We start from the raw sequence: 16453 nt of genomic DNA, 5'->3' as shown, positions 1-16453 counted from the left end.
ACAATGATATTAAAATATTACATAATATTAAATTATAAATGTATTATAATATTAGAATAAAAATAAAATATCATAATAATATTACTTATTATTTATTTTTATACTAATATTTTTATGTCTTTTTTTTTTGACATCAATCATCTACAGACTCATGCTGACTCTGTAAACCAAACCGGTAACTCTGTCCATGTGAACGACGAAAGACTGTTGTTTCCTAGCACTGCGTGCTAAACTATCCGCCTTTTGATTTTCCGTCTGAGGTACATGAACGATCTCTAAGTTTAGAAAGCTTCTTTTCAGCAGCTTAATGTCTTCCTGATAATTGCCAAACGCTGGCCATTCTTCTAGTTCCGTAACCATCTTTACCAGTTGAGAACAATCTGTCGCAAATGTGACATGAAATTGCCGTAAATTCCTCATGTATTCCATTGCCCATATTAGCGCTTCTACCTCCGAATGAAGAGGTGAAAGACTTGTCCGGACATTCCGTGCCCCTAGAAATCCATCAAAACCCGCTAAAGTAATGTACCAACCTTGTCCTGAGAACTGTTTCTTATCTTTTCATGAACAATCTATGAAACACCATCTTCCTTGTATTGCTGGTACAATTATTTCATGTAATTGATTTTCAACCCTCTAATTATTTGTTACATGTGCCTCCGCCCAAAGTGTTGATTTTAATTCCGCTAGTTTAAGCGTATATCTTGGATCAACATCCAAATTGATAAAAATTTTGTTGTTTCGACCTTTCTACATATACCATAATATCTACGTAAATTGGTGATCCTCCATTTTTGGATTAACTCTCCAAAAAAGATGATCCACATTTTATGTCTTATACTCTATATTTACTAATTATTTATTTTACTATACATTTTTCAGATAGATGTTTAATTTAGTTTTTCCAGTTCTGATATTGTATATTTATTTATTGTGTATTTTTTCTTATACTGTATATTTACTTATTCTAATATTACGGTAGATGTTTAATATAATACTTGTATTCTTATATTGTATATTTACTTATTATTTATTTTACTATACATTTTTTCAGCGATATGTTTAATTTAGTCTTTTCATTTCTTAATTGTATTTTACCTTTTTTTTCTTATACTATAGATCTACTTATTCTAATTTTCTTGTTTTTATATCAAATGATAATATTATGATAGATGTTTAATGTGATAAAAATATTATCTTATATTGTATGCTTATTTTTCTTATATTGTATATTTACTTACAAAAATATTTGAAAATAATAATATGTTAAACTATACATATTCAGATAGACGTTTAATGTAGTTTTATTTATTTATTATATTGTATATTTATTTATCTAATTATTATTTTTATATCAAATTATAATATTACGATAGATGTTTAATGTAATATTTCTATTTCTTATATTATATATTTACTTATTATTTACATTAATATATATTTTCAGATAGAGGTTTAATGTATTTTTTGTATTTTTTATTTTGTATATTCACTTATAATTTATTTTTCTTATATTTTATATCTACTTATTCTAATATTATAATTGATGTTTAGTGTAATATTTTTATAATGTAAATTTACTTTTATTTATTTATTTAACTATACATTTTTCAGATATATGTTTAATTTAGTTTTTCCATTTTTTATATTGTGTATTTACTTACTGTTTATCTTTTCTTATTTTTATATTTATTTATTCTTTTTTTTTGTTTTTATATCAATGATAATATTACGATATATATTTAATGTAATATTTTTATTTCTTGTATACTATATTTACTTATTATTTATTTTTCTTATATTTTATATTTTCTTATTCTAATAGTAAGATAATGTTTAGTATAATATTTCTATTTCTTATATTTTGTATTTAGTTATTATTTTATAGATGTTTAATTTATTTTTTTCAATTCTTAATTGTATATTTACTTATTCTAATTTTCTTTTTTTTATATCAAATAAAAATATTATGATAGATGTTTAATGTAATATTTATATTTCTTATATTGTATATTTACTAAATATTTTTTTTTTATATTGTTTATTTAAATATTATTGTTTAATGTAATGTTTCTATTTCTTATATTGTATATTTATTTTTTTATTTTTTTATATTGTATATATACTTATTTATTTATTTTTTATTTTTTAATAACCGAAATATTTTCTGTTTTACTTATTTATTTATTTTATTATACTATTTCACATAAATGTTTAATGTAAATTTTCTATTTCTTATAATGTGTATTTATTTATTATTTATTTTTCTTTATATCTATATTTACTTATTAGTTATCTTTTATTTTTTGGTAATAATGTCACGTGTCATCTTCTGAGAGAAGTTTTTTTCGTTGACGTGGACGCTTTATGGAGCCTCAAAAGGTTTACATTGTGTATTTACTTATTGTTAATCTTTTCTTATTTTTATATTTATTTATTCTAATTTTTTTTGTTTTTATATAAATGATAATTTTACGATATATATTTAATGTAATATTTTTATTTTTATATACTATATTTACTTATTGTTTATTTTTCTTATATTTTATATATACTTATTCTAATAATAAGATAATGTTTAGTATAATATTTATATTTCTTATATTTTGTATTTAGTTATTATTTTATAGATGTTTAATTTAGTTTTTTCAATTCTTAATTGTATATTTACATATTCTAATTTTCTTCTTTTTATATCAAATAACAATATTATGATAGATGTTTAATGTAATATTTATATTTCTTATATTGTATATTTACTTATTATTTATTTTTTCTTATATTGTATATGTACATATTATTGTTTAATGTAATGTTACTATTTCTTACATTGTATATTTACTTATTATTATTGTTTTGTATTGTATATTAACTTATTTATTTATTTTTTATTTTTTAATAACCGAAATATTTTCTGTTTTACTTATTTATTTATTTTATTATACTTTTTTCACATAAATGTTTAATGTAAATTTTTTATTTCTTATAATGTGTATTTACTTATTATTTATTTTTATTTATATGTATATTTACTTATTAGTTATTTTTTATTTTTTGGTAATAATGTCACGTGTCATTTTTAGAGAGAAATTTTTTTCGCTGACGTGGACGCTCTATGGAGCCTCAAAAGGTCCATTTTATTAGTACAAATTATTATTTTTTATATTTTATATTTACTTATTTATTTATTTTTAATTTTTAATAACCAAAATATTTTCTGTTTTACTTTTTTATTTATTTTATTATACTTTTTCACATAAATGTTTAATGTAAATTTTCTATTTCTTATAATGTGTATTTAGTTATTATTTATTTTTCTTTATATATATATTTACTTATTAGTTATTTTTTATTTTTTGGTAATATTGCCATGTGTCATCTTTGGAGAGAATTGTTTTCGCTGATGTGGACGCTCTATGGAGCCTCAAAATGTCCCTTTTATTAGTATAGATTATTTTACATTATTTAAATTTATATATTGTATACTATTTTTAGTTTTGGATTTTAAATATTTTTATGGTATATTTGGATTTTAATTTTTTGCATAATTTAAATGAATACCTGAATTCAAACTAAAATTTATAAATATCCAAATTAAGTTTAAATCTCTCATCTCAAAAACAAACATCTGAATAGTCTGAATCGAATTCGGACCCTTACCCCTACATGTATTCAATAATTTATGTAGAGTAATATAGGCTATAACATCTGCTTTAAACATATTTGATTAATTATTAATAGCATGGTTAATTGGACTGTTCGATTAATCTTGAGTATTATACACCAGTTCGCAGATCCCGGGTTCTACATGCTCCCATGGTGTTTTTCAAATTTTTTTGTTTTTCTTTCACTAATGGCATAAACGTAATTTTCCCTATCTTTTTCCCCAGTCGAATTAGGTTTCACATAACAGAGTTTTACAGCCACCATTGTTTTTCTTATAAAATCCATAGATCGTTATGCATTTTTGTTGATTTTTATGCTTAAATCTTTTTGTTTTCATTTTCCACATGTTTACTTATTCATATTGATTAACACATAAATTTGAAGGAAGGTTTCTTACTCCTTAGTGATGAACATAAAGTCTAAGTCACACTCTTCTTAATTCGTATGGAGTCATTTGGATTTCAGAGTAAGCTATATTCGTGAATCTGTGTTTGATATAGATTGATGTGGTTGATTATTTTGACTCATCAACCAAGTTCAGGGTTTATGTTTTTAGATTTCATTAGAAACCCTAATTCTTCATAAACATGTACTTGGAAATTACAGTGTGCCTCTTTTCTCCATTTTTGCTTCTTCGCTGAGTAATTTTTTACAGATACGATGATGATTTATTAACCAGTAGATGAAGCTTAACTGGGTTTTCATTAGAAACTCTGATTCTTGATAAACATGCGATGGAAGTTATATTTGTGTAAAAGGTTTGTCAAAAAATCGAATTGGTTACGGCAAAAAAGGTGTAAATGGTATGTATCGTAACCGTTTTCTTTAAGAAAAAATAGAACGTGGTTAATGTTTAAATATAACTAGACATAGTTATATAAAATCAGTTTTTTTAAAAAAAAATTAGACCAAACATGTATCAACCGGCATGTTCCTAATTTAATAGTATTGATGACACTAGACCATCAATCATTCCCATTAAATAATCAGAAGAGTGAAATATGTTCCTCTCCAAATCATATACACCGTGCCCATTTTGTATGTCGGTTTATTGCACATCTGCTTTTTCATTACTAATAGTGTTTTTCACCGAGTAGTTGACTAGTTCTTTCCTGTTTTGATGTCCAACACCCTGTTTTTAATTCGTTATAGATACAAGGTTATTTGTTTGTGTCAGACGTACGTATATACATACTGCAACACTTCCAGTTTAATTAATACAAGATTATTCATTAGATTGTATTATATTCAAAATCTATAAATATGTGCTGAAAAATGGACTTATATATATATATGAGGAAAAATATAGAAAATGTTGTTTTGTCTCTGTATATAGAATAAAAACAACATTTATATATGTTTTATCTCAAAAATAAAATAAACATATTATAGAGAAATACGTTAGATCAAAATTTACCTCTTTAATATTATTTTTATGTTTTAAAAAATACATAAAAATTAGTTTGAGATGTTCTTAGAACGATAACACCTTTTTCATAGGAAAATTTATATAGTGAATAGATTTTCCGTGATATTTTTAGAGATTGGATTTTTTAATATATATTAGTTGAGAATAAAATCGAAAACTAAGTTTTATGATGAAGATAATCAAGATCGTGTTCTAACATTATCTAGTAAAATGCTTGTACTTCAATAGTGAGTAGTAGACATTATGTACTAAGCCAAAGGCTTACTAACTTCAAAATATGCACTCATAGATTTCATTGCAACTTGTGACCAAAAAAAAAGAAGAAGATTTCATTGCAACAGAAAGCAAAAAAAAAAGAGAGACGACGCTTTCTTTTCTTGGATTGCAGTTGCACTAAAGTAATTTGGTAAAGCCAATAATGTAACGAAACATAGTTTCTACTCCAAGTTTGTTTTATTACCACTTCAGGGAAGTGACACTTGCTGAACCAATAGAAAAAGGACAAGATACTATGTAATTATTTAAAAATCGAGAACATTAGGAGAAACAGAGAAGCACTATTCATATAGTTCATGTTCTAAATGCAAAATCTTTAAAAACAAACTTGATTCGAACATTTTAGAAGCTATACGTATTCGAACCAACAACGAAAGGACAAAACAGAGATCGATCAATCTTCTATGCTGTTAAATTTGTGCTTTGTCTTGATGTCTCTTCCTTACAAAACTGTGCTTGTTGGTTCGAACTCGAAGATACATATATAGTTATGTATATATATATATTCATTTTAGATGTGGTTATTATGGGATAACGACGGCGAGGGACTCTCGGCGACGGAAAATCAACTGTTTGGCGATGAATGCTTCGATCGTTTTCTGAAACTCTTCGTTTGTCAGATTATCCTCCGGAAACGGCACTTCTTCGCACGGCTTAACGGTTTCACGGCACTTCTCTGTCTCCGATCGCCGGAGCGAAGGTTTCGGTTTCATCACAGTATGTAGTCTCTGTCTTTCCGATTTGCTTCTTCGATAGACCTTCGTCGGAGGAGGAGAATGATCCTTCACTAAATCAGTAACCGTTTCCTTCTCCGGTTCGGTTGTCGCGTGATCTTCACGCGCCACCGTCGGAATTGAATTTGAATTTGAAACCGAATCTGTTTCAGTGCCGATCATCTGTTTGTCGTCGTAAACGGTGGTCTCTTCCGGGATACCTCTGACGTCGGAAGAACTGGCGCGATTCTCACCGGATCTGATGAACGCGTCGTAGATATCCGCCTCTCCTCCGCCGTCGACGCCGCTGGAGAAGACGGTGGATTTGGTGGTGAGAAGAGCGACGACGATGGAGTTACCGAGGACGAACATGAAGAGAGGAGAGGAGACGACGCAAGCGAGGCGACGGAGAAACTCGCCGGAGATTCGAGCGGCGAAAGGAAGGGAGGAGAAGATCCAGCATAGTAAGAGAAGAGCGAGGCAGATCTCTGTTACGCGGAAGAGGAAACCAATGCTCTGCAAACGATGCAGCGCCTTGGCTTTCTCTGCTTTCACGTTGTCGAAGGAGATCGAATCCATTTTTCTCGATCAGATAGAGAAATGTGAGAAGAGTGAGAGAGAAAGTAGTTAGAAGAAGGAAGTGGACCCATGCATCTCCCCCAAGCGTCTCTTTTTATAGACTTTCTTTCCCCTTTTTTTGTTTTCTTCTTTCAAATTATTGTTTTAGGGGTCTAATTTTGATATTAATTTTGAATTGGTATTTGATTATTAAAGACTAAAATTGTTGACCTTTCTATTTAATTCTGAAATTTTCTGTTCAAAGTTAAGTATCAAAAGTAAAGGTTAGTATAAATTCAAGTGTATGATCGCTCCAGGATAAATAAAATAAAATAAAACTCATACATTCAAGAAATTTTATATTGTGTGTTTGAACAATTTGACAGAGAAATAAAAAAGTTTGAACGAGTTACAGTGCAGCTGTTATTATTAAACAAAACAGTGCTATGTACTTAGGGTTTAGTAATCTGTAAGTTGGGTGTATTATTACTCAATCATAAAATGCTCTCATATATGAAAATTACAAAACGATAAAGGAAAGACATAAATATGAAAAGTGTACAAATACAAAGAAAAGAAAATAGGGTTTCCTTTTCTCTAAAACTTAAGCCGCCTCTCTTTCCTCTTCATGCGGCCGCCTCTCTCTCTCTAGGGTTGGGCCGTCTCTCTCTCTCTCTTGGTATTGGGCCGGTTATAGACCAGACCGGTTATAGATCGGGCCAGTTATAGACCGGGCCGGTTATAGACATTCATTATATGGTTTATAACACTCCCCCTTGGATGTCATAACCATACAGAGTTCGTAATACGCTTTGGATGTTGCCTCATTAAAACCTTACCAGGAAAACCCAGTGGGACAAAACCATGGTTAAGGAAAAAGAGTACAACACGCATTACTCTCCCTGTTCTGAACATCACTGAAAATCTTTCAGTCTACGTATCCCAATCTCCGTATATGTCCTTCAAGTTGGCGCATCCCAACCTAATGGTTGAGCTTCATGGATACCAATGACTAATGGTCTCAATATCAAGGCAAGGCGCCAATAGTACTTAAGGTTAGGGACGTGTATGTCTTTAGTGTCTTATGGTCGAATATGAGCTAAACATATAGGAGATTCTCGGCAAAAACACATGTTCGGCCTACTATGGCTTGTCTATTACATCAAGGCGCCAATGGTACTTGGGTAATGGACTTTACCGGACCAAAGACATATTTCTTGTCCTTCTTGGGACCAAAGGATCTGTGTCCAAGTCAGGGATATTCACGACCATGCCCTTCTTGTGGACCAAACAGATCAGTGTCTAAAACAAGTGATCTCACGCCCATGTACTAGATAATGGGTGAGAGTAGTCCACATTAATCCCTTGAGTACCCTTTTCTGTATATACTATTTGGTGCACAAGGATTTTATTGTTAATGTACTCAAGTTGTAGTCCCAAACAAAACTTTGTTTTCCATGATCTTTCATCTCAAACTCTTTCTTCTTGAGATATTCAATTGTTTGGGAAATTGTACCAAGAGGTTTCTAGGATATTCAGATCATATACTTTGATGATTATCAATATTGTTCTCGAGAACTTGCTGTACTTTCAGCTCAATACCCTCTAGTACTTCATTATCCAGTGGATCATATAAATATGCAGCCACTACATCAATTTGCTGCAAGTCTACTTTTTCTCTCTTATATAGCCAGACTTATGAGAAATCTAAAAGTAGTTACATCCACCACATGAGAGTATGTCTCCTCATAATCTATTATTGGTCTTTGTGAGAATCCTTGTCCAACATCAGCTTTATATCTCACGATTTCTATTCCTCACAAGACCCATTTATATCCACTGGTTTTAACATCATATGGCGTTTTAATCATATGGTCAAATGCGCATTTTTTCTTTAAACTATTTAACCCCACGTTTCCATTCAATCCAATTTGTTCTACAAGTGCGCACTCTTATACTAACGTGAGTTCATGATCCTCGCTTATATTCATAAATTCAAGTGCTACCTTGTATGCAAATAAATCATCTTATGTCGACATTCTTTATTGGTTCCATTATGTTCCAGACATGATATAATCGATTGAGATTCATTATTATCAGGACCTTTAATACTTTGCAGCTTGGCGTCCCAAGCTACATTGTTTGGTACCTGTACCTTAGAGCCGGCCGGCCTTATCTCCATGTTTGGGATGGTTTCCTTAGTAACCTCGGATTTGGATTTTGATTATCATTCTTTTGCACCTTTCTTTTATTTCTGAGGATTCTTATCTTTTGGAACCTATTGGTCTATCTTGGATATAAATTTCGTTGGTGCTTTACAAGCTTGTTTATATATGACTTAGTCATTTTTCGGGTCAGCAAATGTGTCTGGCATTTGATTAGCTAGCTTTGTAAATGTATAATCTTTGGACGTCTATTTCACATTCTTTAGTCTGAAAATCTTGCCAAGACAATGATGGTTGATGTCATTCTATTTCTCTTACCAGCTTATTATTTTCTCCCCCTAATTTTGGATAGTCGTATTCATTAAACTTGCAATCTGTGTTCTTGGCCACTAAATAGATCAACCATATTTGGCTCAAGGTACTTCATTATTTGTGGGAGATTCATATCCAACATATATCCCCATCTTCATCCTCTTCTAAGGATCCATCTTAGACGGCACATATATTTGTGGTGGCTTATCCAAATATCTCAAGAAAGTATATGTCTGGCTCATGACCCGTAATAAATTTGAGATGGAAATATCTATGCTCACTTAAATGGTCTAATGCTTATTAGTTAAGGTGCATGTAAATTCGTGTGTCCCCAAGCCTTGGACTGAGAGTTTGGACCTATGGGTAATGGCCGATACAGATTTATAAAAGGATTCAGCCAAGCTATATATAGTATGGACATGTGCGGATTTGTCCTCATTGCCCCCTATGGACATACTATAATATTTAAGTGCTTTGGGACATCATGGCCTAATTAGTTTCCCTTGTGTTCATGCTACACACGTGAGATTCTATGGGATGACTCTTTGTGTCTTTTCCAATATCAATTTCGCATCACGGTTTGGACCAGGATAGCCAATCCGGTCATGCCATAAAGTGTATAATTTCGTGGGTAAACCATTCTGGTTACCATGACTTTTGCCTCTATTATACTGGTCTTGGCATAGTCTAGATCAATAGGGAATGCATGTATAGTCTTTAGGACTTAATATGGCCTTGGGCAATTTTCATAACTCTGAAGAACTGTTGTTTCCTTTTGCCCATTGTATCATTGTGGAAACCATTCTTATATCTCTATATTTTATAATCTCAATGGGTTTCTCTGGGTGAATATAAAGCATCTAAATGCTTGCCCTTATACATATCTGGCCATAGACATTAATGTGTACCATACCTGCAATTTATAAACTCATATTGGCGTTTTTTAGTAAAATCATTCATTCATTTTATTAAGTTTTAATAAAACAAGTTCGAAGAAATGAAAACATAGAAATGAAAAACACCAAAACAACGAACACAGAAATTTAGATTACAAATGTCGAAATCAGTCTTCAGTCTTTTAGACAATCTGAAGTTTCATAATCCATAAGATCGTCCTTCTCATAATTGAAGTCATTTTCATCATCTTAGTAAGTCATATGAGCTTCAGGATTCTTCCCTTTCAGACTCTCTTGATAGAGGTCAGTAAGATGCTTGGGAGTCCTACGAGTCTTAGCCCAATGATTGCTCATACCACACCTATGGCACACGGATTCATCTGGTTTGGTCGAGTGTTGGGGTTTAAATGAAGATCCATGGCCGCGACCATGACCTCGTCCAAATGAGCCATGGTCTCGACCATTTCCTCGCCTGTGGCCAAAAGATCTTCGACCACGTCGACGTTCGTTCGACTTGTCTCGACTACGGCCATACTGGCCGTTTCCTTGGACGTGGTTGGACTATTTATTGTCCTCTGTCGTGTGTGCTTTAGGTAGTGGAGCTGATCCAAGAGGTCTCATCTGACTGTTTCTCATCAATAATTCATTGTTCTGCTCAGCGAGCAAGAGAGAAGAAATAAGATTAGAGTAGGTCTTAAAACCTTTCTCACGGTACTTTTGTTGTTACAGCACATTGCTTGCATGGAAAGTGGAAAAAGTTTTCTCAAGCATATCTTGTTCCGTAATACTTTCTCCACACAGTTTCATTTTAGAAACAATCTTAAACAGTGCAGAGTTATACTCGTCCACAGACTTATAGTCTTGGATTCTGAGATTCGTCCAATCAAACCAAACTTTTGGTAAGATCACCATTCTCTGGTGATCATATCTCGATTTCAATTCGTTCCAAAGATCTAGTGGATTCTCAATGGTTAGATACTGATCCTTGAGACTTTTAGCTAGATGATGATGAATGATCAAGATGGCTCTGTAACGATCTTTCTCATTATCATTATTGTTCTCGGTGATACATTCACCGAGACCCTTGGATTTCAGGATGATCTTAGCATCGAGCTCCCATTGAAGTTAATTATCTCCAAAGAGATTTAGGGCAGCGAAATCCAGGTTGTTGATTTTCGACATTTGAAATCATAGATTAATATCTTTAGGTCTTTAGGAATAGGGTTTAAACGAATAGGGTTTTAGGTTTAAACAATCAATCAATGCCTCACGGCAAAGATCTATGCCTCTCGGCCAATAAGCATGCCGCACGGCCATGAATGCAATCGATTCAATCTTATGCATTTAGTTTGTCATGTAATTGCAATCCTAATCATACATTGTTTCTATATGATGCAATCAATGCAAACAAACCTCTCGGCCAAACAAAAGAACAAGCCACACGGCTACTTCATTTGATTCAATACCATTCCTAGAAAAGTTCTAAGTGCAATTTGCAATCAATCAATTGTGATCAAATTAGAGTATGAATGTAACAAGGCCACACGGCCACAAGGTATGATCAAGAACTATTAACCTAGAATGCAACAAGGCCACACGGCCACAATTCAGATTCGATTTCAAAATAATCTAGACTAGGTTATTAGGGTTTCAGTTTAAACAATCTAAACAATCTTAATTCATTCAGATTCAAATTTAAACAATCTTAGCAATAGTTCTAGGTGATCAAATCAATCAATTAATATTAATATTCAATTCAAACAACCAAAATCGATTTTCAAAATTAGGATTTTAGGGTTTCGATTTGATTAATAAGCAATTACAATTTCAGGATGATCAATTCAATCTCAATCAACATTCAATCAGTTTTAATTAATCAGTTTTTCGAATTAGGGTTTAGGTATTTTCAAAAATTTGATCTTAGATCAAAGAGATTTGATTTGAGATTCAAAACCTTTAAGGCTTTGATTTTAATTGATCAATGGATCAATCTCGATTTTAGGGTTTGGGGATCGAACTTATAGAGCTTCGATTTACTCATTAGGGATTGATCTATTATCCTATGGCTTTTATCTTTAGAGATTAGGTTTTATGGTTTCATTCTTTACAAGCAATCCAAATTCGATTTTCATGTTCTTAGAATTCGAATTTACCTTTAGTTTTAGTAGATTGTTGAAACCGGACCACCAAGAGAATGAACCTCGAGCTGGGCAGGAACGCAAGTTGAACACGAGCTGGCCTTGACGTGAACGGATTGAGGTTGGAGACGCGAGCAGCTGATCGTCGAACGGGAGCTGTTGCAGTCGGGATCGCGAGATGCGAACGGGGCGCTTGCAGTCTGGAACGCGAGTTGTCCTTGATGCAGGATGGAGCTGAGTTTGTCTAGGATCAGGAACGCCTTGGGGCTGGAGCTGATCAGGTGGACACGAGCTGGAACGGAGTCGCGAACGGATTAGGGTTCGTCGGTATCGTCGGATTCGGATTAGGGTTTTAAAGCAAATCGGTGTGCACTGTATCTGTGCGTGAGGGCGCGTCGGTGGTCAGATCGACAAGCGGTTTGCACTGACTGATTCGTCTCGGCAATGGCTTCGATTTGATATCTTGATCGTGTTCTGGGTCCTCACGGTTTGGGAGAACTGCCTCTTTGAAGTTCCGAGGCAGATTCCTTTTCGTTTTAGGGTTTTAGGGTTTTGTTGATTTGGTTTTAGGATCAGGGTGTTAGAGGCTATCGTGCTGATAACGTGTTATGAACTTAAGGTTTAGGAATCTGTAAGTTGTGTGTATTATTACTCAATCATAAGGTGCCCTTATATATGAGAGTTACAAAGAGATAAAAGTAAATACATAAATATGAAAAATGTACAAATACAAGGAAAATGAAATAGGGTTTCCTTTTCTCTAAAGCCTAAGCCGCCTCTCTCTCCTCTTCATGCGGCCGCCTCTCTCTCTCTATGGTTGGACCATCTCTCTTTTGGTATTAGGCCGGTTATAGACCGAGCCGGTTATGGACATCCATCGTATCGTTTATAACAAACAGAGAGTAAATTAAGAAAGAGTAAATTGGACCGGGCAAAATGAAATAGTGATGTAAGAATGGAATCACGTTTTCACGTGAACCGTATGGAATCCGTTTATCTACCGTTCTGATTACCACTTTGCTCTTTTCTTTCCTTCACCAACATTTTGGTATATTAAAAATACAGACAAAAAAAAAACATTTTGGTATATTATTACAAAGAAGTTGATTATTTATATATCTCCCGTGCATCTCACCGTTTCATTAAAATGACACGCTACGATTTCTTTCAAAACCAGTTCTACTTTTTGTGCATTTTCTATCAATAGCACAACATTAAATAGAACGGTTTAGTTATACCCCTTCAGGGCCTTAACAGAGAGCAAGTTTGAATTGATTAGAAAAATAACGATTGATAAAACCATATGTTATTTTCCAAAATGCATAATAATAATCTCGACTCTTTCAAATTATATGTACATATATACTTTGGAGTGAGGTCACCTGACCCAAAAAAACTTTGGTAAATTTACTATATGTTTTCTACAGAAACGGTATTATGATTCCATTTTTATATTTTAGTTCTGTTTGTTGTATTTATATATATGCATATATAGTGAACTTGTAGGTTATATCTATTTTCAGAATATATATTATGTCAAAAAATAATTTTATGTAATAATTGATTTTACACTCGATAACAAAATATACTAACCCTGTAATAATTGTTATGAACATTGAACAATTAACTATCGTGCAGCAGGCCAGATATAAGTGACAAATTATAATAGAAACATCTTGTTTTGAATTTTACTTCCTCAGAAATAAAAAAAGGTCGACTCTACGGATATTCTAAATAAACAGATATTTAATTGTATCTTGTGTTTGTTTAGAGCCTATACTCTTATACATGCAAATTGCCATAATCTCATTCGATAAAACTAATTATCACATGTGCATGAAAATAAGAACGTCGCTGACTATGTACATTGGTTTAGTTTTTTCAACACCCTATTTTACAATTTTACCTTAACACATCATCTTTTCTTTCTTCCACGTATATATCTAACACTTATATAATATAATGGTTTTATGAAAAAAAATCAACACCTTATCTATTTATTTTTATTTCATATTTCATATTATGATTTTGTAACTAAATAATAACAGTTAAAACATAAACAATTTTTTTTTTCAAAAATGATAATAATTATAAAATTAAATAAAAATAGTTAGAGTTGAAATTTTATAAAATATTTAATAAAAAAGATATAATAGAATTTGATTGAAAATGTGTAAAACTTATGATAAAAGATTTTTTTGTATATGTCCAAATCATATAAAACTAGTCTCTATTTATAGATCATCAAAAATTATAAATTTTGATATAATATAATAAAATAAATTAAATAATTTGTTGTGGAATAAATAAATTATAACAAAGAAGGTAAATATGAAAAATCTAATTAATATCAACAGCCAATAAGAAATCAACACAAACTGTTATGGACCCCATATTTTTGGCTTTCAACATGTTGAAAAAATTCAACAGCAAACAATCCACGTAATGTTTTTACTTTTTTTAACAAGTCCACTGTAAGCATTCAACGGTTTAAAAAATTATTCAACATGTCCATTGTAGGTAGTCTAACTCAAATACTACTGATAAACAAATATGACTATGATTAGCTTACACGTATAATATCGCATTTAATACGGTCACATGGCTCCGAGAAAGATTCTACAGATAATTAAACTGCCATAAATCACGTGTGTATAAAAATACTGTACATTGCTTCATTTGCATGTATTGTAGACATATCTATGAGCTTTTGTCTCAAAGTCTATTGTCCGAATTCTTCTCTAGGTTACATTTTACATTTACAATTACAAGGTTATGTTTACAAATACACACACATATCAATAATTAACAAAGAGAAACAGACACACTACTTTCGTTGGTCGGCATGAACTAATATATTAGGTGAGGCCAAATGTAAAGTTATTCGGCTAAAAGATCCAAAGAATGCTTTGAGTCGTTTTAATTGATAATTAGAAGCCACATTGATCAACATGGAAAAATAGTTAGTGGATAATAAAGATTGGTCGACTGGTATCTTTAATGTTCATATTTCTTTAGTTTCTGCCCATAAGTTCCACTTACATGCGTTTTTATTTGTTCATACAAACCACACACATGCATGCACGACTAGGGTTGCTTGTGTGTGCTAATTTTATGGGTCTGGACTGTCTGGCAGTAACTTGGTACTAATATATAACAAATCGTAGGAGTAAAGACCTTCTAAAAGTTGAGTCATTTTGTTGCTATGGAACTCACAACGAGTGCAAATGCGCATATTAGTTCATATTTCAAAATTAAGCATCTTTATTGAAAACAAAAAAAAAGGGTAGGGATCACTGATAGGGTTTACTTGTTCGGGGTCGTGATTCAATAGTTGACCACTACTCAAAGATATATTGACATAGCTACATTAATTTGAGTATAGCCCAGAGATGGAAAACACCATCATGATATTCAAGAACGATTTGACATAAAACGACACTAGCGTTTTGTAATAAATTTTCAAAAAAATTACCGGGTCCTGGTCAATCTCTGCCAAAACTGTACTTTGAAGATTGAGTTTGACAGCCTGATGGACGCATCTTGCTCTCTTATTTAAAAATTCTTTTGTAGAACGATACACAGTTTGTATCTCCCGCGGCGTGTGGCAATCGTCACTCCGCCCATTGTATCCACTTTCACCCATACTTGCACTCTTTTTAGCCACACTTCAAGGTATATTATTTTTCACAGGTTCTTTTAATTTATGGAATTATATGAAAAACTTGGATGATATAAATGCAAATCTTTTGTGGATTTCAAATGTGATGTGACCATGGTATTTACTTTTATTTTTCGTAGACTGTGGTCGTATATCTGTTCCATTAACACAAATCATACAACTGATGACTCTAAAATCAAAAGAGAAAGAAAACCAAGTGGAACTACAAGAGGAGAAAACATTCTTGTGGTATGAGCCATATATTCCTAAAGGCTAAATTCAAATCATCTACTGTCTATATCCCCTATATGTTAATTGAGAAGCATTTGAAAAATTAGAACCTTAATTTTGTATTAATTAAAAAAAACTCCAAATCCTAGGTGGCACTCTAAATGCCTTCTAAATTCTATTTCAAAGAATTCTAGAGCATCTAATATAAAGTATAGTTTAATCTAATGGTGTCACATTATTCCATAATTATATAACACTAGAGAACATTATATTAACCTAAAATATAGGAAGTGTGTATTCTTTCCTTAAATGAAAGCTACGGAATTACCTAATATGATTTACATATATATGGCAATTAATGATTATGAATAATAAAGATTTGATAATAATTTTTGCATCCTTCTTCAT

General features: G+C 31.7%; 1 protein-coding gene across 1 annotated transcript; it reads right to left on the bottom strand.

Moving 5' to 3' along the window:
- Window positions 1–5592: 5592 nt before the first annotated feature.
- BNAC08G22320D lies at window positions 5593–6744 on the bottom strand. Its single transcript, XM_013838347.3, has one exon. It carries the CDS (start codon window positions 6661–6663, stop codon window positions 5896–5898), a length of 768 nt encoding a protein of 255 aa, XP_013693801.1. The 5' UTR covers window positions 6664–6744; the 3' UTR covers window positions 5593–5895.
- Between the last annotated feature and the right edge of the window lie 9709 nt (window positions 6745–16453).

Source organism: Brassica napus, chromosome C8 (assembly GCF_020379485.1).
Source record: "Brassica napus cultivar Da-Ae chromosome C8, Da-Ae, whole genome shotgun sequence".
Taxonomy (NCBI): domain Eukaryota; kingdom Viridiplantae; phylum Streptophyta; class Magnoliopsida; order Brassicales; family Brassicaceae; genus Brassica; species Brassica napus.
Note: the sequence above shows the minus strand (reverse complement) of the source record. Positions and strands in the feature narration are given on the sequence as shown.